Here is a 25,112-nt window from a genome sequence, read left to right as displayed (position 1 = left end):
TCCCATTTTATTTCAAAATTTCGACTATTATCAATAATCGATGACAATGTAACATGATTTTAAATAAATTTGTCCCATTCTTATCAGGATCGTTTCTTCTTCTTATAAGCATTTTCCTTGTGCGATTTTAACGTGGTTTTTAGTTTTTTAACTACAATTCGACCGATAAAAAGTGTGTGGTCTAAAGTAGGTCTAGCTCTACATGTTTAATTAACGTAAGTTATTATTGAGTATATTTTTATGAAAAATATGTGTGTATGGAGTTTCTTTCGCCGCTTCTTCACACGTGTTTCGTGGAACTTCCGAATGGCTGGTGTTATATTGACGTTAAAAAAGAATATCAGTAAAGAATCTACTTTGAATAACATATTTCGATTTAGAATCTCGCTCCAAACCCGCTACAATCGTTTCACTTGACTCTTCTTCTACATGTCATCTCTCCTGTTTCTTGTAGATGTTTGGCGAGCGTGTGGCCGCGGCAATATTCGTGGAACCCGCTAGTTCGGCGCGGGCGGCGGTCAGGGCAGCGCGCCCACGTGGCAGTAGTCCGTTAGAGGCATTATCACTACTTGTATCTGGAAGTAGATGTATAAATTTACGAATCATACATTTATTAGTACTAATATTATTTATAAGATTAAGGTGGTAGATTTGCATAGTATTTGTAGAAATTTTATTGTTCTAAATAATCACTGTTGTAGACTTGTGGTTATTTTTATTTTGACTATTATTATTATTTTATAATAGTGACTAACCAAATCCAGGTTAAAGAACGCTGTGTTAGCTGCGATATGATCTATGTCGAAGTTATTCTCATATTAAAATATATATTTGTTTTCTTGGATCGCATACGTTAAGGGTTTTGGTACGTCAGACCTTAGATATAAAATCTCTGGTAATTTTTCAGATGACTACTGTTAAATTGGTTACACATTAACAGGCCCGAGTTAAGTTTTAGTAAGTACAACTTAAGGTTTGGTGGAGGCGTAGGGTCAAATGCTACAATTCATAATTCATTAATTATACCGACCCCTACCTACCTCCACAAATCCGTATTGAATCAGTATGATGCTGTATACTCCATATCATCACTTTTGAGGAAGATAGCAGTGATAGCCTAATGGTTAAGAAACTCTATCTTTCGATCGAGGGGTCCGAGGTTCAAATCCCAGGCACGCGTATTAGAAATTAATTATCACTTGCTAAAACGGTGAAGAAAAACATCGTGAGGAAACCTGCATACCTGAGAGATTTATAAATAAAAATCTCAAAGGTATGTGAAGTCTACCAATACGCACTTGGCCAGCGCGGTGGACTATGCCTAATCCTTCTCATTCTGAGAGGAGACCAGTGCCCAGCAGTGGGACAATAATGGGTTGATGATGATGATGATGAGGAGGAAAGACCGATGTCCGATAGTGGGACTGAAATGAAAATAGAAATACATTACAACTCACCCTAAGCTGGTCGCGATGCTTGCCCAGCAAGTGTTTAGGCTCCGGCGCTTCACACGCATCCGTACACTTCGGACAGCGACTCCTAAAATAACAAAATGGACGTAAGAAATTTATTCTTTTTGAGGTAGCAAACGTGGAATAATATTTAATTATTTTCTAATTGTCGAAGTAATTTTATTATTAAGAGATCCGATTTTTTGTTACTATAATAATTAATAATACTTCCGTTCGACTGCTGGGTCGTGATTTTTTTTAAATTTTGCTTTTATAAATCCAAATTTACAATCTAAGTGCCGTTGTACCCCTACGTACCCCTGCTTGGTGTGCGCGGCGGCGGGCGAGTACAGCGGGGTGTTCAGCTCGTCGAAGTCCAGCGCACCATCAATGTTTAGTACCCTGGCAACACAAAAACCATAGATTAATTAACGACCAATAAAAATACTATAATATCTTAAATCACAGTTATTCAACGTCCCACACGTCTGTAACTATTTTTTTTTTTATAATATAGGAGTAACAGACGAGCATGCAGTTCACCTGATGGTAAATGGCTACTGCCGCCCATGGACATCTGTAATCAAGCCCAGATAGGAATAGATATTCCTACCTGAGGTCGGCCACAGATGCGCTGCTACCCCTGAGGACTAAGCTGGAACACCTCGAAAAAGTATGTCTCCCTCACCACTCCCAGAAGGGTGGAGACTTTATGCTCCAAAATGCTTATTAAAAAAAAAAAGAAAAAAGACATATGCTTATAGACGTGACGCATTTACGTTACTTACGTTAATTTACGTTATTTTTTTGTAATTGTTAAATTTCAACTCTTTCTAATAATATAAGCTATAAAATTCGGAAATGCTTAGAAATCAAAACTGTTCCTTATATATTTTTATACAGGCCACCTCACAGGTTCTTAAAACATTACCTGCTTTGTCCAGAGAACCGATGTACCCTCTCAACCACGGAGACCACATGTTCAACGCCCTTCTGCACTCCCCACACGAGAATGCCAATCTGAAATATAATTTTTAACATACAAAAATATACCATATAAATGTGTTTTGGTCGTACGCAGTTTGTATATTGAAGGATAAATTTTCCTATATTTCTATTTCATATAATATGTAAATTCATATGTAATTCGAAATATTTTACAAAATTAGAAATGATTTCGGAGACTTTTTGTTCGCTTATTTATACACATTTCACTCATTTTAGTAACTGTATTTGGGGGCCATCAGGTTCGGGGGTCCGGGGCGGGCCGACCCATACAAACCCCCCCCCCCCCCAATCCTTACTTACCTTGTACAAAATCCACCTTTTTCCCCAAAGTCTGAAGTATAACTTCAAAATTGATTGAACTCACTTTGACCCGGACCTCGGGGCCGAGCGTGTCGGGCTCCCCGAGCCAGTTGACGGAGTACTGCGGACACGTCTGGCACGTGATGGACAGCCGCACCGTACGCAGCACCGCTTCTGGCACCTACAGACAAATAAAAGCGTATCTTATTAACTTATATAGGCACTTAAGAAGGCACCCTACCTATTTTTATCTCATCCTTACTTTTACTCCTCACCTTAGGGTTGCCTGGAAGATTAGCGATAAGGCCGCCTATTGTATTGTTTTATATTTGTATGTTACTTTTATTATTATATTTCTGTGGTGTATTCAATAGAAACATAAATTATAAATAATACACCCCACTGCTTAAAGATATTTTTATAGGGTATACAGGTTCAATTTTTCAAGGTGACATATGGGCCAACTGGAAGGGTTTCTAGGGTGAAGAATTTCTTGCGTGTCGTAGGATGTTGATGCTGCCAGACTTACGTATGATGCAGACATCTTAGTTCTCAGGTGTGATGCATGTGTGATTTGCTTCATGTGACACCTCTGCTATATATGGAGTTGGTCAAGTGGGAGTTTAAAAAAAAATCAACTGTCTTCGGTGTAAAAACTACTCACATCATAGGTCCCCGCCCAGACGATCATCATACTCTTCCTGAACCACACACCCTTGGGATACAGATCAACTGTCCACTCAATAAGCTTATCCTGGGCCACATCAGCCATGGAAGGTCGTGTGGAGAAGATGAAGGTCCGTGTGTGGTAGCAGGGCAGCGAGTGGAAGTTGTCCACAGCGAGTACTCCGCCCCACGTGTCCTCGGTGTACAGGCGCGGCGTGAACAGCAAGCGCCCGGCTTCGGTTTGCTGCACCTCCGATATTCGCTCGTATTGACCTGCACGGTTAAAACGTATATTATGTAACGAGAAATGGTTTTTTATTAATTTTTGGGGATATTTTGACCCAGTTGCAGAGATCGATAAATCGACAATGTTCGCTACATAAATATTGTTCAATGGCAATTTTTACAAGCTTCTATTTAAATTGCAATCAATGTATGTATGCATGTATGTATGTTCTGGTAAAATTATGATATGGGTTTTAAAGGAGAAAAGCATACCAAGAACAATAAATGTTAGTGTTACTAAAAAGCTTATTTTAAAAAGTTTTAAATGACAGTTTATTTCTTATTGAAATATAATAATTAAAAATTATTTTGATGTGAAACATCTATAGCCGCATGTAAAACCGATTTCTGGCGTGGCGACGCATGCCGTGGCTCATGCCGTGGCTCACGCTATACGATGGTATATATATACAGTCTATATGTAGTAGTGTGTACGGTGTGGCGACGCGTCGCCATGCGCAAAAATCGTAATATTTTATTTTATCATTATGACATATTTAGTTCCTATCACAATATGTTCTTTTCTGCATATTACTTTTACAAAATAATGTCGATGTTTCACATCTGCCAGGCGTCCCGTGACGGCTCACATTTTTTTAATTATCATTTCAAAATATGTGGAATTTATAGTTTTCTTTTCGTTAAGTAAATACATTCTGAAACATTTACATTGTTATCAAAAAATTGAGAATACATACTCACCAGATTGATAGCTCATAGCGATAGCCATGCGATCCATGAAAAACTCCTTGTGCTCCTGCGTCAAAGGACACAGCAACAACTTGGCTAATTGGTTCGGGCACATCATTGGGAACCTACAATCATATAACAAGACATGAAATGAAATTTTATGTAGGCTCACGCGAGTTCTAAAATTTGTTTTATTAGTTAGTTACAACACAGTGATAGTCAAGTGGTAGAAAGTTGAATAACAGTGTCTTGATCAAGAGGTCCAAGGTTTGAATCCCAGGACGCGCCTTTGATTTTTCAAAATTATGTGCGTATTGCAAATTAACTATCACTTACTTTAACAGTTAAGGGAAATATTGTGAGGAAACCTGCATGCCTAAAAGATCTTTAAAAAAAATGTTCAAAGGTATGTAAAGTCTACCGACACGCACTTGGCCAACACAGTAGACTATGGGCTAATCCTTCCCATTCTAAAAGGAGACCTCTGCCCATCCGTGGGATAGTAATGGGTTGATGATGATGAATAATGTCGCAGGTGACATCGTGAAACACAGCTGTTCTTTTTTTTATTTTCCTACCTTACATGCGAGAACACGGCGACAACTAAGGAATCTAAGTGTGACTTCTTTTCGGCTTCGCTGAGGTCGCTAGTGTTGAGCCTCTCGCGTTGCTTGTCCAGCCAACGGACCACGAAACTGTGGAAAAATTATATGGCGGTACATTTATAGAACGATAGACGCTTTCTACACTCACAGCCCCACACTAAGTTTTCCTGTATCGTGGGTGCTATAGGCGCACACATAGCCAAATACACAAACACCTAAACCCAGAAACAGGAATCGAAATGTATCATCCAGATCCGTCTGACCGGGAATTGAACCGGAATCGAAGATCTTTGTTAATTATTAATTGGCAACTGTCAACTGACTGGTAGAGGCTCATCTCGTTGTGCAGCGAGTCGTTCCCAGCTCCGCCAGCTCGCTGTCCGACCACACCCACTCCATGTTCCACTTCTACATACTACACTACTATGTCACTAGCCATAAGCTTGTCTATATTGAACAGTACCCTTACCATGAGTTTATACGTTTTGACAAATATGACTGTTTTGGTATTTGTTTACGTATTTGCCCATACAATTTCCAATCAGCGCCCCTAGCGGATTGTGTCAGAACTATAGTGTCAGTAACGTAACATTTATAAAGGTGGTAGAACCCTTTGTGGTTCGACTCCGGCGGCACCACCGCCACACCTATTTCTACCTAATAACAGCAGTGTTAAGCGCTGCTGTGTTCCGGTTTGAAGGGTGTGGTAAGGGAGACAGACTTTTCCGAGGTGTTCCAGCTTAGTCCTCAGGGGTAGCGGCGCATCTGTGGCCGACCTCAGGTAGGAATATCTAATCCTATCTGGGGTTGATTACAGATGTCCATGGGCGGCAGTAGCCACTTACCATCAGGTGGACTGCATGCTCGTCTGCTACTCTTATATTATAAAAAAAAAAAAAAAAAAAAAAACATTAAGTGTCTAAATTGACAAAATGGCGCTTTATGTTTTGTTTCTCTTTTGGCGAATACGTGAGGGAGACAAAAAGGTCATCGTCACTTAAGCACTTACTTAATGTTACGTTTACGCAGTCTACTGAAGCAAACGGAACAGAATAATGGATTGAGTAAATGTAACGTAATATTGTGGGATATTTTGAAAACTCATGGTAAGGACAGGCGAGTGGTGTGTCAACTGACTGGTAGAGGCTCATCTCGTTGTGCAGCACGAGGTCGCTCTGCTGCAGCAGCAGCAGCAGCGAGTCGCCCTCCAGCTCCGCCAGCTCGCCGTCTGACCACACCCACTCCACGTTCCACTTCACGAAGTTCTGGCACGCCTGCCAAGCCAAAAGACAAGAGAATTGTGAAACATCAAAATATATGACATTCAAAATGGCTGTATCTCAGTCCACCTCTCACTCAATTTCTGTAATGTGTGGGGAAGAAACATGCACAAAAGTTGTCATTTTGGATAACATTCTTTATTAAAAAATTCATACAATTATGATGTATCAGCTTGTTCGGTTGATTATTACTTTTTCTTACTTGCGTTGTAAACAAATTTGTCAAAATTATTTTGAGACAAATATTAACACACATAGCAGCACAGATAAATTGAGAGTATTGCAGCAGAAAGTACCTTAGCAACGTCGTCGTGCCCGCATGCCATAGTGTACTGCATCCAGGAGATGAGGTAGCCGCGCTTGGCCGCCTGCGCGATGTGCTCCGACATGTACTCCAGGCACAACGTCACCAGGTCCTGGAAACAGGTCGATAATTAATTGTTTTATGCAGTTAGAAGTGGAAAGTGATACAAGAGTCTTCTACTATAGATGTGCGAAGGAGCTACGAATAAACGAGCTATAAATAAATGAGTACAAATCCGCCTATAGGAATACATGATTTTCATGCATGCAGTCCACCTGATGATAAGTGGCTACTGCACTCTGTGAACATTGGTAATCAATTCTAAATTATAGATTCCTACCTGAAATAGACCATAGATGCGCTGTTACCTCTAAGGACTAAATTGAAATGCCTGATATATTATGAAGTGTGCAAGTACAGTAATGACAAACCTTCACATTGTATTTGTCAGCAAGTGACAACACTGGGAGCACCGTCTGATGGGATATCTTGATTTGGCCTGTGTAGAAGTATCTGAGAAAAATATTTAAAAATCATTATTATCATTAAAAAAACTAATTTATTTTACAACAATTACTACACTATAGAATAACAATGAATCTTAAAGTTATACAGTATCATAAAATTAAACTGATTTTATACTGACTAACTAAATGGTATGAGTTTAGATTTGACAATTATCTTAATAACTACTTTCTACTTTGAATATGCAAAAATATCATATTTTTGATAGAAAGTATACTTGATCTTATTGGTTGATAAGAGACCTTTATTTAATGGCATAAAGATAGATTAATAATATTTGTATTTTGTAATTAAACTTACTTTAAAAAATGTGGGAAGACTGAAGCAGCTATGGGCGTTTCTTGCAACACTATGCGGCTCTCCCGCCACTCGCTCCACTCACGGTTCATGAGCATTATCTAATTGATTAGATAACAAGATACATGAAAAACAAAAATCACTATTGAGTAGTTCTAGATGAGGACTATGTGTTCCGTTTATGTGTTAGAACTTGTATTAAATAAACATTTAGTAATTACTTTTCACTACAGTCCTGAGCATTTGTAAATGTGCCTCACCAAGACAGTATTCATACCTACAAGGCCCATATATATAGGGGTTTATGAGGTCAGAATCTCCCCTTATAGGCCAGCAAAGAAAGAAATTTGACTCATATGTAGTCAGCTGATATTCACACCCATCCACCAAAACTGTAAGAACAGCTTATGTATTATTTTATGCTCCTAGTGTTGTGGTGTGCAAATAAAGATTATTTGTTGTTGTTGTTGTTGTTGTTGTTGCTTCATGCTAGAAACTGGTGTGTTGCTGATAACTTACCAGTCGAAATTCTATGCTCCTATATATTCCAGTTTAAATAATTTATAATAATAGTTACCTTATAAGAAAGATAATTTTAATATTACCATTTCTTAATAGAATAATGATTTTCAGGCCATTTTCCTAACTAGCTAATAATTTGTTGTTTTGTCACATTTATGATTAAAAGTATATAGAATAAAAATATTTATCTACTAGTGATATATGTATATTAACTAAGTCAAAAGTAGCTTTGATATAAGCCAAGGTTATATGAGATACAAACCTGGAAGACTTCGCTACTCGCACATAGTATCAGCCTGTGCGCCGGATAGCCCACTCCAGCCACCTCCAAGGTGAGGTCACTCATCAGCTGCTCTGCGTACAGGGTAGCTATCTTGAGCAGCACACTCTTTGAATTATCCACCTACAAGACAACACATAGTATTTTGTCATAAAATATTTTGTTGTGTTGTTTATAGCCATAGATTAGTAAAGATTACTCACTCCTAACAAGAAAGTTTTGAGAATTGAAATAGTTGTCTAAAAAAGTTTTGCCACGTCTCCGTGCTAAAATGTCACTAAAATATTTGAAATAATTATTTATTCATTATGTAAATTATGCAGTATTAGTTATTTGTTCGTAAATTTTCTCTAAAAATGTTTTTATTTGTCAAGAATTAAAAAAACGAACTTACTAATAAGCCGTTTGGGGCTTCATTCAATTTCAGGGCGGCGAAGAATCTTTACTAATCTATGTTTATATCAGAAGGGTCTTTGTCAACCTATAACTGTCCTACTGAGGGACACAGCTCTCAAAGTGAGGGTGGTGGGATGACAAGGGTCTATTGCCAAAACAACAAATGTCTGCATTTAATTTTATATGAAATTGGATTGTAAGTGGGGATCATGCATATGTGTGTATATACTATTCATAGCTATAAACTAGATTTAAGACCCATGAGTCCATGACCATGAGTCTATATTATTTGGATATTAGTGAGGGCTAAGTTGCAATGATAATGTGACTACCTTATCATACCCTATACACCAGAACCTTACTGAAGCTAAAATTCTATTACAAGGCAGATTTAGGTATGTCTACCTAGGATATTATTATAAACCCAATACGTATGGACATTACCCAAAATATTTAACAAGTTTTGTATTATAATATATTACGGTCCAATTCCTTAAAAACACAATATTTTTTTTTATAAGTTACATACGCGGAAAATCCTTGAGCGCGCTTGCAAAATTTATTGCAGATGGTAAACATTTTGATGATCAGAGATTTACCTCCAGACTCTCATCAGCTCCTTCATCTTTGGTCTTCTGGCTCGACGACGCCGTCGACAGGTCTTCCGCGTAACTCATTGTCGCGTGAATTTATTTACATCTTTTTGTATAATAATACTTTAATATCATTTTTCAACTTCGAATCGAATTGGATGACGAATGACGCTGACAGGTTGACTTTGACAATCAGATATGACAGATTTGGTCTTTTATTTCCAATGTAGTATGTCTGAAGATATTCTTCCCCATTCTTCCATTTGGAAATATAATAAATTAGTATATAAATAGTTATGTACAAAGGTATAAGAAACAATAAAGAACTATCAGCATTGAGGATTCTACCGAAGAATATAGGAAACTTATATAGGAAATGTTTATACCCGCAAGGAAAAAGCGAATTTTACAAGTAATTTTACGTTCAATACATAGTTTATATACATATGATCACAAATCATATATATCTATATATCATAATCATACATTTGAAATCTACTAAAAGAACTGATTATCAATATTTTTTATGAAGTTATTAATAACATTTAATTTAATGTTTATAATTATTTAAGGAAAATTATTTCATGTATCCAAACGCTCTATCGATTTTTTGTAGCTACCTACTCATACAGCTGTCAAATGTACACACGTTTTCTTGGCGTTGTTTGTCGTCCGGCGTTACATTTTTTTAAAGTTTATCTTTTATTTCGGCTGTTGTGATGTAAAATGTAACGTGGGACTTCCGTCCGATGCCAATCAATAAGTTTTTTACCGATATTGTAAGTATTTATACAAGTTTCGATCTAATCATTAGGATAGCTTGTGGGACTCGCTCGTCTATTTTATCGATGACTTGATTGTTTTTTATATCTAAATAGATAATATGTAGTTGCCATTATATCGATGATTTCTAAATTAAGATATTATATTTCCGCTTCGTTGTTGTATAAATTATCTTTTTGTCGCCGAGTTTATTCTTTTGTGATTTTGCTCCAAGGCCGTGCGCGTCTTAAAATCTCGATTTGAGCAAAGGATTTTTGTATGCCGCCAGGGTCATTAATTCATAGTTTTTTTTTCTTACCGAGTTCACACAGTAGATAAACTGTAATAGACGGAATTAATTCATTTCTTTTCTGATACACTTTAACCTGGATGGCGTAACATATATTCGCAATGTAGTTATATTTTTATTTTCTTATCTATGTCGTGATTTATAATCATGAAATATGAAAAAAAATTGCCACTTCCTGTTATAAATTTGCCAATTAAATATATAATATTTGTGTGCTCTTTTATTTATTATAATGAAGTGTTTTTCCAAATATTTATTTTATATCTTACAAAATCAAATCATTAGTTTCCTGCAATTACACTTTGCAATAACAAATTTGGTAGGATAGTGTTGTTCAATTGATGGTACCCATAGATAAGTAAAGATTACTCACTCCTAACAAGAAAATGTACCCAGTTTTGAAAATTGAAATAGTTGCGTAAAAAAAGTTTTGCCACGTCTCCGTGCTAAAATGTTCCTAAAATATTTGAAATAATAATTTTTTATTTAAATTACGCAGTATTCATTATTCGTAAATTTTCGCTAAAAATGTTTTTATTTGTCAAGAATTAAAAAAAAGAACTTACTAATAATAAGCCATATGTGGCTTCATTCAATTTCAAGGCGGCAAAGTATCTTTACTAATCTATGATGGTACCCATCACCACCTGTTTGTATTTGTTTTGATTGAAAGGTGTAAACGACGATTGGTTTACATATGAGGTCACTATCTCAGTTCTCAGAAGTGGCAACATATAGTTTGACGACCCGTGTGGCGTTGCGGTCACTATACCGGTCTGACGCGCAGAGGGTCCCGGGTTCGATCCCCGGCCGGACAGAAATCTAAATGATGAATTTAGGTTTCTTTTTCTGGGTCTGGGTGTTTGTGTATTTGTCTTTGTGTGTGTCCATGGCATCCACGATACAGGGAATCCTAGTGTGGGGCTGTGAGTGTAGTGTAGAAAGCGTATGGTGTATAGGTCTGTTATTCAGTTAAGGTAGTACGCTTGTACTATATTGTCACTGGAAAGGCTAAAATGCTAACATGCAAAGTACCATTTCATGTTAGACTTTTTGCCTTTCTAGTTAAAATATGGAGTCTATGTTGACTTTGTTATTTCAAACTTGTAATAATAAATTATATACTTTACTAGCTGACCCAGCAAACTTTGTACCGCCTCAAAATCTATTTATCAAATATATTTAAGTAAAATATAGCCTATGTTATTCGTAGATAATGTAGCTTACGAATGGTGAAAGATTTTTTAAAATTGGTTCAGTATATATAATTTGTATGAAACTTGCATAAAAAGCAAAAATTGCAAGAAATCAGAATCAATTCAAGGAAAGTTATATTTATATGACTTGCTTTAAAAGCAGTAAATGAGAGGCAACCCTATTTTCGATTACTTGCTCAAGATTCTATTCTATTCCATTCAATTTTGAATAAGAAGTTTCTGAACCCTGTTTTCTACTTGTGTTTACTTTTAATTTATTTCTATTGGGATCCAGTATTGATTTTTTTTATGTGATAAACTATGATACTAATGAGCCTCTGTTTCTAAAAATCTATTTCTATTATGACAATATTTTTGTTGTTTGTAATTGTCTTATTTTGTAAATAATGAATTATTATTTATTGGTGAATAGAAAATAAAGTATTGTTCTGTTGCAAATAGTGTACCCATTCAAAATACAAGTATGATCTCAAAGTGTAAATGGTGTTAAATATATAGAGATGCTAACTGTTTAACTAAGCTGTGGTTCATGTTCATTGGATAGTCTTTATTTTTTAGTGCTACAACTCCCTCTGTGTTCCTTATGATTCATGTGAAAAATATAAAAATATTAAAAACTATATTACATATGACAAGATATAAATAATTTGCAAAGTTTGGGTTGAAATCGCACACGGAGAGTGTCATTTGACCAAATTTTTATTTTTAGTACAAGTTCTAAAAGTACAAGCTCTCTGTAAAAAAATCAAGTTTTATGCGTTATGGTTCAGAGCAGAGGTAAGGTAAGATAGAGCCCCGAGACAGAAAAACATACAGTAGAGGTCTAATAGGGCCCCGCTTTTACCCTTAGGATAGGGAACCATAAAACAGGAAAATAGTAGCTGAATTTATTTGTGTTACTGTTAATGTCTGTTTAAATCATGTTAATTTTTCTAATTTATAAATGAAAAAACATTACAATCTTTGTAAGAAATATCACAATTCCCTTCTAGGCCCAAAACACCACCCAAACCATGTAGTAACAATCAACATTTGAAAATGTTTGCAATAGCCGCGGCCTGGGGGTCCATTTGACACACTGACAGGAATATGAAATAAATGGACTGCACTTAGAGACAGGCAGCATGGCTTCAATCATCAGTCTACCCCCCAATAATATGCAGAGCTCGAAGGAGTCCATGTTGATATATATCCCGAAGCAGACAACAATCGATCTAGTGGGTGGCATTCGTTGCAACATCTGCCTGTTGACGTTTGCAACGAAGAAAGACTACGACACTCACTACACAAGCCACCCCAACGTCAAGGAAATCATATACACATGCAACATTTGTTACAAGGAGATTGCTGGCTATCCGAGCTTCCGTGGCCATTGTTACACTAATCATGTGATTAAAGACAGATTCAAGTGAGTAAAACTTATTTGATGCTTTTATTTTTTTACTGTCGAAATACTTACAGTTATATAATGATATTGTTGAAATTTTCAAGGGTTTTTGTTGTTTTCGTAATGCACCTTTTGTTTGTCCTTTTTTTTTTTTTTTTTTTTTTTTTTTTTTTCTTTTCGAGGGGGAAACCTTCAAAAGGTACCCGGTGCCGTGGGAGCGACACGGGGTTATGTGGGACTTTTACCGCACTAAAACCCCCCCCGGTGGCCGTCCTCGGCGCTGCGTAGAGGACTCCGGGATCTCCAAAGGAACGCGACCGGAGTCCTCTCAGCGCACTGCCCCGTCGGGCTCCGCCCAGGTGACTTTGTGTCACCACACCGTCTGGTGTATACGACGGAATGCGACCACACATACCGTCGTCCTTCCCGGGGTCGCTAGCCGGGCGGTTCGAGCTCCCACTCTTGCCGCCCGTAACCCCGAAAGCCCCTTTTAGTCGCCTCTTACGACAGGCAGGGGATACCGTAGCCCTATTCTGGTCCCGGAACTACACACAATTATGTCCTACTCAACGAACAACTATGTTGACTGTCATATCACATATGGTTTCCCAACAAATGGTAATGTGTATACAAGTTTTGAATTACTTTTTATTTTAATAAATAAACAGTTATTCAAAATTTAAAAGACAATTTATTAGTACCTGTCATCATATTATCATATTATGTATATAAAAGGATTAATTATATTCATGTTACTTATGCCAATTTTAGTTAGCAGTATCTACTGTAATTCTTATTACACCTGTTTCTGATTACAGTACAGCTTTTCTCAACGTTAGATAGACAGATAGAATATTCTTTATTTTACACTTCAATAGAACTTAACAATAACAAACAATTACATATCTTAAAATAATGTTACATGCAATTAAATCTCATGTATTCATTCATGATTCATCCACTCATGTATGAATACATGACATATTGTTTTCAGATGTGAGCACTGCTCGAAACAATTTTCAAAACTTGCTGTTCTCAACGAGCACATCAACATTGTGCATAAATTTAAATGCCCTTCGTGCAGCAAAGAGTATGTATTGCTTAATTTTATATTTTAATTATTGTTATGTGAAGCCTTTTCTCCTTTTTTGTGAAATATAAGAAATGTGTAAGATGTGTAGTTAGAACTAGATTGCATTGGACACGGGTCAGCCACAGAAGGATTCAACCTCACATTTTTAGTTTTCGGCGTATTTAAAATAAATTTTAACAATTGTCTGAAAGGTGAAGAATATCATGTCATGTCAGTCATGTCATGAAGTCATGAGGAAACCTCCATGCCTGAGAGTTCTTTAAAAATTCTCAAGGGAGTGTTAAGTCTGTCTAAACCAGTCCCACTTTGAAACTAGTGGAATAGTAATAACTTGATGACCATGTTTAACCACATTATAATATCTTTGCAGGTTCCCCAATAGAAAAGAAATGCTGTTGCATCAAATCATTCACAGCGATTCGGACAAGCCCCCATACAAGTGCAAAACTTGCAAAATTGACATAGACACAGTGGATGAGTGCAAGGAACATGTTGAGCTGCACTTGCAGTTTCTCTACTCTTGCCCAGTTTGCAACGAGAGCATCTCCGACAAGGCGAACGCCGGTGACCACATGAGGCAGCACTTTGGCGACAACCATACTGATGAAGAAGTCGTTGAGAAAGAAATAACTAAAACATCAGAGGAAACCTTTATCGAACATCTCGGTGGTATATTCTGTGAACTGTGCTCCACAGTGCTGAAGAACAGAGTGGAGTTTGACGCTCACTTCTCGTGCGAGCATGGGGACGAGGACATTGTGTACATGTGCGTCGTGTGCGGGAAGACCTTTGAGAAGTATTCGGTGTTCTACAACCACTGCTACAATCACTCTGTGAGGAATAGATATGAGTGAGTCTATTTTTGGGTTTATGTATTACAATATGATAATATCAGTATGAACGCGTGGAGTCACTGGCGTGGCAAGGTATTTTTTTTGGTGGAGTGTTTCGCGAATTTTCTGGAGGTTTTAATATTTATTATTTATTCTGGGATTAGCGAAACCTTACTTCGTACTTATTCTAGATAATCAATATATTTAGAGTTAGGCACATCTACTAAGTAAGTGGATGTTGCTTAGTGACTACTGTAACTAATAATCAAGAACTAACCAACTGCTTTAATTATATCAATTATGGGAGCTTATGATCTGTCTGAAGGAATATATAAATAGATAGATAGAAAATATTATATTTTACATACTTAAAAGTGATAAAGTTAAATTACTTGCTAATGATGGTCGTAGTATATAATCGTAGTTGATAATAGTCAGTTGGTGCTCGTTTGAATCACAATAAATGAGCACACAGTGTTTATTTGAATATGTCTATTATTATAGTTATGTAAAAGCAGAACCTTATACATTTAAAAGGATATCTCCAAATCTTTTTTAGAGATAGTTTTTTTTTTATAATATGGGAGTAGCAGACGAGCATGCAGTCCACCTGATAGTAAGTGGCTAGTGCCGCCCATGGACATCTGTAAGCAACCCCAGATAGGATTGGATATTCCTACCTGAAGTCAGCCGCAGATGCGCTGCTACCCCTGAGGACTAAGGTACGCCTCGGAAAAGTATGTCTCCCTTACCACACCCTTCAAACTGGAACACAGCAGTGCTTAACACTGCTGTTATGAGGCAGAAATAGGTGTAGCGATGGTGCCGCCGGAGTCGAACGACAAAGAGTTCTACTACTTTCAGATATTGTTAACTTATTGCGACAGAAATAATTTTGATGTTAATATTCATGTGACGAATATTTCCAGGTGCAACATCTGCCAGAAGTCGTTCACGCGGGCGTCGCTGCTGGCGACACACATGGTGGCGTGCCAGCAGGCGGGCGCCACCAACGGCAAGCCGTTCGCGTGCACCGTGTGTGACCACCGCTTTGGCTGCGCGGGCCGCTGGCGGGAGCACCTGCGGGATGTTCATGGGTTCACGCGGCTGCCGTGTCCTCGACGCGGCTGTGACCTCGCGTGAGTAGCTACACAGCTGTGACATCGCGCGTTTGATATCCCTAGGCGTCCCCACCATAGCTGTGACTTCTCGTGAATAGCCCCCTAGGCGTGCCTAGCATAGTTGTGATCTCGCGTACATAGCTACTCAGGTGTCCCTACCACAGCCGTGACCTGGTGTATATATCTACCTAGCTGTTCCGAGCACTACTATGACCTCGCGTAAATAGCCCCCTAAGGCTTTCCCACATTGTGGAGTACCAGAAAGGGGCCGTCACCAATGTCAAGCCGTTCGCGTGCACCGTGTGTGACCACCGCTTTGGCTGCGCGGGCCGCTGGCGAGAGCACCTGCGTGATGTTCATGGCTTCACGCGGCTGCCGTGTCCTCGACGCGGCTGTGATCTCGCGTGAGTAGACCTGCAGGGGTCCCCACTACATCTGTGACCTGGCATGAATAGCTCCATAGGTCCCTACCGCAGCTGTGACCTTGCGTGAGTAGCTCTCTAGTCATACCACAGCTGTGACCTCACGCGAGTAGCTCCTCAGGAGTTCTTACCACCGCTGGGACATCGCGCGTAAGTTGTATCACATTCACAGTCCTGCCATCGTATGAATAGTCACGGGACACCTACGGAGGTGTCCCTACCACAACTGTGACCTCGCGTGAATAGCCCCCATGTGTTCAACCACATTTGTGACATCGTGTGAATAGCGGCCTACCTGTGACTTCTCATGGATCCTAGATGTCCCCATCGCAGCTGTGACCTCTCATCAATAGCTCGCGTGTCTGCGACCTTCTCTAAATCGTATCCTTAGTAAGTCGTGGGCTGCTGGCAGGAGCAGCACCTGCGTAGCAGGCACGGCTTCACGCGGCCGGGACCTGAAGTAAGTAGCTCCCCAGGTGGTCGTGCAAAAGCTGTGGACTTGGGTATTTTTTGCCTCAGACATGCATCTATGAAAATTTCCTACAAACATACTGAATACGTTTTCGGAAAAACACACAAACTGTACACACTAGTTAACACCTGTCCAATACTCAAATTGTTTGCATTTACAGTTTTGACACTCCAAAGGAACTCATCCTTCACCAGCAGTCACACGACATAACGATCAGGCACTACTGCAACCAGTGCAAGCTCGCCTTCACGACCCTGGCCGCTTGCGAGCACCACATGGAGTTGCACAGGAAGAAGATTTTCTACTGTCCCGTCTGCAAACGAAATTACAGGGACAAGTACCTCATAATGAAGCACGTGTCGGAACATTTCGAAACCGTTCTGCACCTCTGCAAGGTGTGCGGGAAGCTCTACACTGCCAAGCGACGTCTCGCCGAGCACATGAAGACTCATTCGATCGCTAAGAATCATTCTTGCAAGTACTGCAACAAGACTTTCTCGAAGCCACACATGCTGGAAGAACATCTGAACACGCACACCGGCTCCAAGCCGTACAAGTGTCCCGTCTGCGTGAAGACATTCGCAAGCTATCCGAATTGGCGGAAACATGTTCGTAGGATGCACACAGAAGAGAATGTGAACCTCAAAAATCCTTTAGCCGATCGCACGGAGAGTCTCGATGAGGAAGGCTCTGCAATGGAAACAGTTGTGGATGAAGATGATGAAATGTCTACTGATATAACAGATGATACGATTTTGAATACAGATGACCAAATATCAGTAGACGGTCAAGATTGTAACGCGGGCACAGTCGCAAACATTGTGAATCATTCAGAAAATGCAGATTGTCTGGGAGATATCGACCATGCTAACGCTAGCATAGATTTCGCGAACGTCAAGCTCGAAACTTACATATTCAGTGAAACGAACGTTGGTAATATCGAAGTTGAAAACATTTTATCGATTCCAGTTGGAAAAGATTTGTTTAATGAAAATAATGCGGGGAACGTCCCGATGGGAAATCATTTGTTCAATGCAAATAGCGCGGAAAACAATCAGATTGAAACTCACTTGTTTAATGGAAATAGCGCGGAAAACAATCCGATTGAAACTCACTTGTTTAATGGAAATAATGTGGAAAACAATCCGATTGAAACTCACTTGTTTAATGGAAACAGCGCGGAAAACAATCCAATTGAAGCTCACTTGTTCAATGGAAATAGCGCGGAAAACAATCAGATTGAAACTCACTTGTTCAATGGAAATAACGGGGAAAATAATTCTATTGCAAGTCATTTGTTCAATGGAAACAGTGGGGAAAACGCTGCAATTTGTAGTGAAATATGTAATGGGAATAGCGTCGAAAACACTCAAATTAATGGAGATTTGTTCAACGTGAACAGTGGGGAAGGCACTGCGATTGGAAGGGATCTATTCAATGGAAATAACGAGGAAAATGTTGTGGTCGGAAAAGACTTGTATCATGGAAATAACGAGGAAACAGTCAACCCTGTGGACATACTTGAATACATCGCGGAAATGCCAGAGAATAATTCGATGTTTGTTTCTGGTAAGTTGATCCACATAAATATTTATAATAAAAAAGTAGTTACTCAAAAGTTAATTTAAGTAAAATTATCTATTGCTGAGACTAGATATTTTTTATAATAAAATGTTATTAGAAGGTGGTGCATGGAGTTCACTTAAGCAGGGTGAATCTTTCAAATGGGTCTTCAGGGCTAAATCAGAAACTACAAGTACCTAGTGAAAATGCTGATCGAAGTTACAGCCTTTAATAAAAATTAAAATTACATAATTAGTTCTCTAAAATCTTTCTCCTTAGCTGGGAATCGTACAATTTCACTTTGGAAAAATTGTGCAATCTGTATTATTCCCGCATCAGATAGTGTCGCTTGTAAGGATCAAATTTTGGAATGTAATGATTAAGGACAAATTGAAAACTGATTCCTTGATAAAAAGAAATTATTTATTATTTATGCACTCACAACATAGATACAAGGAAAAAAACACATATAAAGAATGTACAAAGGCACTGCTTATTTCTGTAAGAAATGTATACATGTCGTAACAATATAATTGTATAATCAATACATATCGTAACATTTCAGTGATGCCCCAAGAGCCGCTAGCGGCGACGGTGCCGCCGCCGGGCGCGGCGTTCCCGTGCGAGTACGGTCCGGAGTTCAGCGCCGGCTTCGACGCGCCCGGCTTCCTCGACCTCGACGACCACATGCTGCCGCACATCGACCCGCTGCTCACCATCCGCGACGACACCTGCCAGCTGGCCGCCGCCGCCCGCCCCGCCCCCGACCTGCCCAAGTGGGAGCCGCCCATCATCACGAAGCTCTACGACGAGTACCCCTACGGCTACGAAACCGACGCCAACAGGTTATCCATGATGAACACTGATATATTTTGAAGATTTTTTACATAGTTAGTAGTCATATTTTGTATCTACATGTTGTTATGGCCCGAATGCTCTCGGCGACTGCCCGCAATATTTGGCGAATGTTTGCATTGTTGGTTACGAGTGTGGAGCGCCCGTCGTCGGGACCATTCGGCCGATCCGCACAGCTACCTCAAGCAGAAACGATTATGTACCTCAATTTATCCATAGGGTCTATTTTAATGTTGATATAATATACATTTATAACATATATCCCACCAAACATTAGACAAATAATGTTATAATCATATATTTCATAATAATACTACCTCATTTAGTTAAGGTTTATATTTGCTTACACTTAATGTAAAATACGGTACGTATTTCGTGTCGTCTCATAAAAATAGTTATGTATAATATGTGTATGAACGCAGACCATACAGGCAAATAGACTTCGTACAATTTTCATCCAATTCACATACAAATTTGTCACCAGATCTTTACACACTTATTACAATACAAAAATACTTTTTTATATTTTTAATACTTTTTAATATGATATGTATTATAAAGTTAGAAATTTGATGATCCGTTCACATTATTCCAGTAACTTGATGAGTTAATCTAGAATTGGATTGAAATAAATTTGACTGCACTATTCCATTTTAACTCATAGATTCTGGTGACACTTGTAATCTCCAATAAGAATGATATACTATTCAATCGATAAAAAATAACAACATATTGTGTAACATTGAATTAATTTTACTGAAAAATTAATGTAAAATGTGCCAATGCAATCGAACACTGCCACTCAAGACATATGATGTATATGACTGATGTAAATTTTGCAGCTTAACTTTTCGGCGATCAGGAGTCTATTCGCACTACGTGGTCTGTGTGTATGAATTACTTGCATGAAAGGCGGGAGTGAACGCTTTGTCTTATTATACTTTTCGTTGAAGACCAAGGCTGTTTAGTTGGAGTTGGTTCGGAGGTTAGCGCCGCAGAATTGTACATGCAATCCAATGACAGACTCCTCGGGCTCTCAGGATGATGTTGCCAATTTGACACAACATAAGTCTGATATAATTATTATACACATATATAGAGTTTTGTAATAATATTTAATAATAAATGCCATTTTATAAACAGATTCCAGTATTTAGTAGAGTACAGAGATTTTTAATATACTATTTATACACACTCTTGCATACAACAAATTGGCAATGTCCATCGCCTGGAAAGCCGCGGAAACAGATTAAAAATAATTTTCGATAATTTCCAAAGGTATTAGAAGTAAGGCGTTTGGTGAACAAAAGCTTTTTTTTTGTAAATATTTGGTATCATTTTGCGGCACTTTTAATTGCGTTTCGTTTATGCTTGATTTGTGAACCACCGCCGGTAGCGAGGGGCGAGGAGGGAGAGGGTATTATTTGAGATTTTAGCATATATTCTGTTCTCTCCGTATCAATTTTACGGTTACAAACAATTACAGAAAAATGACGTAATTCTTCATATATTATTTTATGATTCACATTTATCCTACAATTACAATATTCTGGACAAAAAATGTTTAAATATATAAATGGTTTATTTAATTTCTAGTCGAACGATAGTTCTAAAAGGCTCGAACGATTGATTTTATTTTAATATATTAATTCATTGTGGAATCATATGAATTTTAATTTTGATGATTAAATCATTTATTTACGATAAAACGATATGATGTACTAATAAAAATAAAACGAGAATTATTTATGAATATTTACGCTAGGGAGGGGACGTATCGATTATATTTATTTGGCGTGAAGTTCGTTTTTAATGTGGTCTGGAATATCGCGTGTCTGTCTCATCGGAGCTATTGAGATTAATTAACGTCGCGCGGTGCCCGGGACTCGGTCGGCGGTGGTGTTTCATGCATTTCAATTTCGATTCCTTTTTTATTATTATTTTATTCAAAGTTGCGACGCCAAGCGTCGCGATTTTAGTGTAAGTGAATCGATAGTGCTGTGATATTTTTATGTATATTTAGTAGTTTTTAAGTATAGGGAGTGTAACGTAACGAGCGAGTACAAACAAAGCGTTATTTATGGTGAACGAATACAATGTGTTTGTATTTAATACATGTACCGGTATAATATCAGGATTCGCGTCCGCACTCTGTGCGCGGCGAAGTTCGTCCGCTGCCGCGTGTAGGGTGTGGACGCTCGCACCTACCTAAACGCATATGGATTGGACATTATTGTTATTCTCCCTTCATCTATCGCTGTCGTGGTGCCTTTAGCGAGGCATCGGCGTTGTAATATAGACTATATGTGTACGTCTGGTGTTGCTATAGTAATTGGTGTTTAAAAAAAATGTAAAATATATCCCATATCCATTAGGACTACGTCCATATGCGTACGAAAATTCGTGTCGTCGGACACGTGTATAGAGACAGGATAAAATGTGTCGAATGCAGGTAGCTGCACTGCGTTACAATGAAAAAAAATTAGAGATTTATGAAAAATGGAAAAATAAAAATTGGTAAGAAAGAAATTAAACTCCGAAATATATTTTCGAGAGAGAAACTATTTACAAGTTTGCGGCGAAGGGGTCTTAGTGATAAAAGTATCCAAAGACTGTAACGTATTTATAAGATCGATCAACTCGAATCGACTGGAGAAAAGTCGGGGATAAAACGGGGAAAAAGTCAGATGTATAAAAAATTCGAAATAGATACGGTAAAGCATTTGAAACATGGCCCTCGACGGTGGTCGGGCGCGCCTCAAAACAACAAAACCGAAGGAATTAGTAGGCAGTTGTGCTTAAATTTCAAGTCCGAATGAAGATTGGAAGACAGCACGGGTCGTTGCGACGCCCTGCTCTAAAATTACAAAATTATAGCGGTCTCAACTCGAACGCCGGGGACCGGTAAGCGAGGCTATTGTTTAACGTGAAGGCATTTTCCGATTGACGGATTTGGTTTGGCAACTGCGAGAGTCGAGACCGACACTGGTGTTAGATTGCGATGTACAAATATACCTCGCTGTTCGAGTTGACGACACGCGGCTTAAATTGTATTATTAATTGTTCCATATTAATATAACTGCGCTGTAGGATCTCGCGGATGTTCGGAAATGTATGTTTATCGATTTAGGTGTTTCAAATATAAAATAATGGTAATGCATAATATATCAAAATCAGGTGTAATGTAGGATGAGAACTACAGCGCAGTCGCTGCCTGAAATAGTTTTGCACTGGAACACACTGCGGTCCGTTGGTAAGGCAAAGTTGTAGGTACAAGAATGAAAATTGAAAATTAAATGACAACATAGATTTTGTTGTTAAAAATGTATGTATTGGTTAGGATTTAAATTGATGATTGGATTAATAAAATATTCAATCTGATGGTGTTGTGAGCGATACTTGAATTAATTGTAAGACTTCGAGCGAAGTCGGGTGTGACCGCCGACCGCGGTATCGCAGTGTGATTTGTTTCAATACGGCAGTACATAGTATATATTTGGTGGCGTTTACATAGGATTACATACCTCATCGTTCAATATAAATAGTACTTATTCAAAACTTCTATATTCATAATAAATTGTACCATTTCGATGTACGTTTTCGTTGCAAAGGTGGCAATTATGACGAGATTTTTTGATTGTTATTTTAAAGTTTTTAAACGCGCGGTTTTGGCGGTGTCCTGTGTGTGGAAAACTGCCTAAATCCACGCGTCTTTTTATTATAAAACTCCTTTATCAATTTTGGAATAATTTTCTATAAGTTAATAAGAATTTAAATACTTTATTGTTGGTAATTTTGTAACCTATTTATTTTATATAGCGATATTCGCACTGCGGTTCACCGCGCGCGTTTGTTGTTTAACAAGACAAGTTTTTTTATTATGTAAACGATATACTCTGTTGGTTCTTACATAATATCATAGTTGATGATAACTTACCCACTTATTGAAATAATATTTTAGTATGTTCTTAGTGTCAGATTTTATTTTAATTGAATAGCCTTAGAATCGATGCTATAGTAGACGGTTTAAACGCTCGCGGGATAAACCTCAGTGCGGCGTCCATCTAACATTTAAGAATGCTATTATAGTTTCAGTTGGAAGTTGTTTTAAGTATACCTTTGTTGATATTTGTACACGTATTGTCCTACCCCCGTTCTTATTTCGACTCCCAATTTGAATATTTTAATACGTAATTTTTACAAGTAAATATTTACCATCTTAGCTTTTCGGTCGATCGATTGGAGGTACGGACAACATGGGCAAAGGACAAGATGGTTTATATGCTGTATTTTGATATATATATATATATATATATATATTTGAAAAATTTCGTTCTTGTGACCTTTGCGACCTTAAGTGTCCCTAGCTTTTAGGTTTTTAGGTTAGAAATGAGCACAGGGTATTGTGGTTCTATTTTAACGGAAGTGTTATTTGATAACTCGTAAAGTAAGCGAAAAAGCCTCCGAAACAGATGGGTCAACAATACTACCCCAATACCCGAAATGTGTACGAGTTAGTTTCCATCTAAATCTGTCTTTATAATAATAAGGCTGGACCGGGTTTTTTATGCGCACATATCTATATACTAGTTTGTAAATAGACAGAAAAGGTATTTTCAAGTACAGTTAGATTGCAAGAAGGTCGTTCAATAGAGGTTAATATTTAATAAAGGTCACGTAAAATGTTATTCCAAATGATTAACCAAACAGTATTTACAAAAATACATCACTATCATTAATTAACATAGAAATATTAAAATGGTTTCCATAAAAAATCATTATTTTGTCATAAATGTAATAATAAAAATAACTATATTCAACTTTATTTTCATGTGACCAACCACATTCTGTCTTTACATTTTTCCTTTGTAATTCTATAAACTAACCAAAAAATACAATTCATACAAAGAAAGTGGAAACTCCACTGTCAGCCTACTTTTGTGAAAAAGGGGCGTGTCAGTTGAGCATTAAATAAATATATAAATACCTTTTTTGTCTCAGTATATCGTCTTTTAATGATTATACCTTTACTTAATATTTTACAAATTTACCTCAATCTATATTTATTTTCATATCGTAAGTTTAAGTCCCAACTCTTTTAATAAAAAAAAGGTTATTTATTAATCATGTAAGAAAACACCAGTATTGTTGTACAAGACAATGTTTTTGGTACTATGGACCATTCCCGTTATTAATCAATTATATTTACCCCCTATCGGTCCAAAAACCTTTTATTTTGGGAATTTCTTCCCTAAAATCACTTTCATATCTCTCTTTTAAAATTTCGTTTTTATAATAAAATGTTGCCAACATTAAACCCGGTCTACATTACATGTAGTAAGCTAAATTTCGTTACAAAATATTCTATTAGCGCTTCTAAATTGTTGCATAATAAGTCTTAAACTTTTAATTTTCCATGTGTCGAGTTTCTTGACTACGTGTATTGATGTTTAAATATTGTATGTGTAGTACGTCCTCGCCGCCAAAGTAGCGTATGTCGATTGAAAGGGCGTCCCCGTTCGAATCTTATAGAATATATTTATTTTTACAGTACTTATAGCTACCGGTGGTTTTTTCAGGAGGTCTACAATTATTCGTAGCTCCTGTAAAAACCACAATTCATATTGTGATAAAACCATACTGCCAATAGTTACGATAGTAGGACCAATAATTGTAAGTTAAAAGTTATATGTCTACTGCCACAACTAACTACTTAAGTCTGATTCGGCGCGCCACGAGTAGATCTAATTTAGTATCAAATTGAGCTTACATAGCTTATATAATATGTGTGTAAAATTGGCGAAAGGGGCGTCTATATTTTACTTCGGTGTTTGACATAAAATATTGTATGCATTAAGATTACGTATTTTTGTGC

The 25,112-nt window shown here is 37.7% G+C and overlaps 2 protein-coding genes across 2 annotated transcripts; one reads left to right on the top strand and one right to left on the bottom strand.

The window, feature by feature from the left end:
* Window positions 1-245: 245 nt before the first annotated feature.
* On the bottom strand, window positions 246-9,380 carry Tango10 (transport and golgi organization 10). Its single transcript, XM_073073309.1, has 14 exons — window positions 9,209-9,380; window positions 8,196-8,336; window positions 7,415-7,512; window positions 7,021-7,102; window positions 6,582-6,701; window positions 6,143-6,279; window positions 4,979-5,095; window positions 4,413-4,525; window positions 3,424-3,698; window positions 2,824-2,940; window positions 2,383-2,471; window positions 1,770-1,853; window positions 1,458-1,539; window positions 246-575 (listed from the first exon to the last, which is right to left on the bottom strand). Exons 1-14 carry the CDS (start codon window positions 9,284-9,286, stop codon window positions 519-521), a joined length of 1,590 nt encoding a protein of 529 aa, XP_072929410.1. The 5' UTR covers window positions 9,287-9,380; the 3' UTR covers window positions 246-518.
* A 461-nt stretch (window positions 9,381-9,841) lies between these two features.
* On the top strand, window positions 9,842-19,747 carry LOC140742381 (uncharacterized). Its single transcript, XM_073073307.1, has 7 exons — window positions 9,842-9,981; window positions 12,484-12,899; window positions 13,873-13,968; window positions 14,342-14,821; window positions 15,734-15,943; window positions 16,980-18,388; window positions 18,948-19,747. Exons 2-7 carry the CDS (start codon window positions 12,616-12,618, stop codon window positions 19,256-19,258), a joined length of 2,790 nt encoding a protein of 929 aa, XP_072929408.1. The 5' UTR covers window positions 9,842-9,981; window positions 12,484-12,615; the 3' UTR covers window positions 19,259-19,747.
* Window positions 19,748-25,112: the final 5,365 nt, after the last annotated feature.

This window comes from Epargyreus clarus, unplaced genomic scaffold, assembly GCF_041222505.1.
Source record: "Epargyreus clarus isolate Ecla_fem2 unplaced genomic scaffold, WU_Ecla_fem_2.2 ptg000005l, whole genome shotgun sequence".
Classification (NCBI taxonomy): Eukaryota; Metazoa; Arthropoda; class Insecta; order Lepidoptera; family Hesperiidae; genus Epargyreus; species Epargyreus clarus.
This window is presented reverse-complemented; position numbering and strand designations above follow the sequence as displayed.

Coding starts and splice junctions, on each gene's coding strand:
- Tango10 (XM_073073309.1), bottom strand. CDS start 9,286: ATGAGTTACGCGGAAGACCTGTCGACGGCGTCGTCGAGCCAGAAGACC. Junction 6,702..7,020: donor CTGACAAATACAATGTGAAG/GTTTGTCATTAC, acceptor ACCTGTTTCCAG/GACCTGGTGACGTTGTGCCT. Junction 5,096..6,142: donor AACGAGATGAGCCTCTACCA/GTCAGTTGACAC, acceptor ATTTTTCCACAG/TTTCGTGGTCCGTTGGCTGG.
- LOC140742381 (XM_073073307.1), top strand. CDS start 12,616: ATGGCTTCAATCATCAGTCTACCCCCCAATAATATGCAGAGCTCGAAG. Junction 12,900..13,872: donor GTGATTAAAGACAGATTCAA/GTGAGTAAAACT, acceptor TATTGTTTTCAG/ATGTGAGCACTGCTCGAAAC. Junction 13,969..14,341: donor TGCCCTTCGTGCAGCAAAGA/GTATGTATTGCT, acceptor ATATCTTTGCAG/GTTCCCCAATAGAAAAGAAA.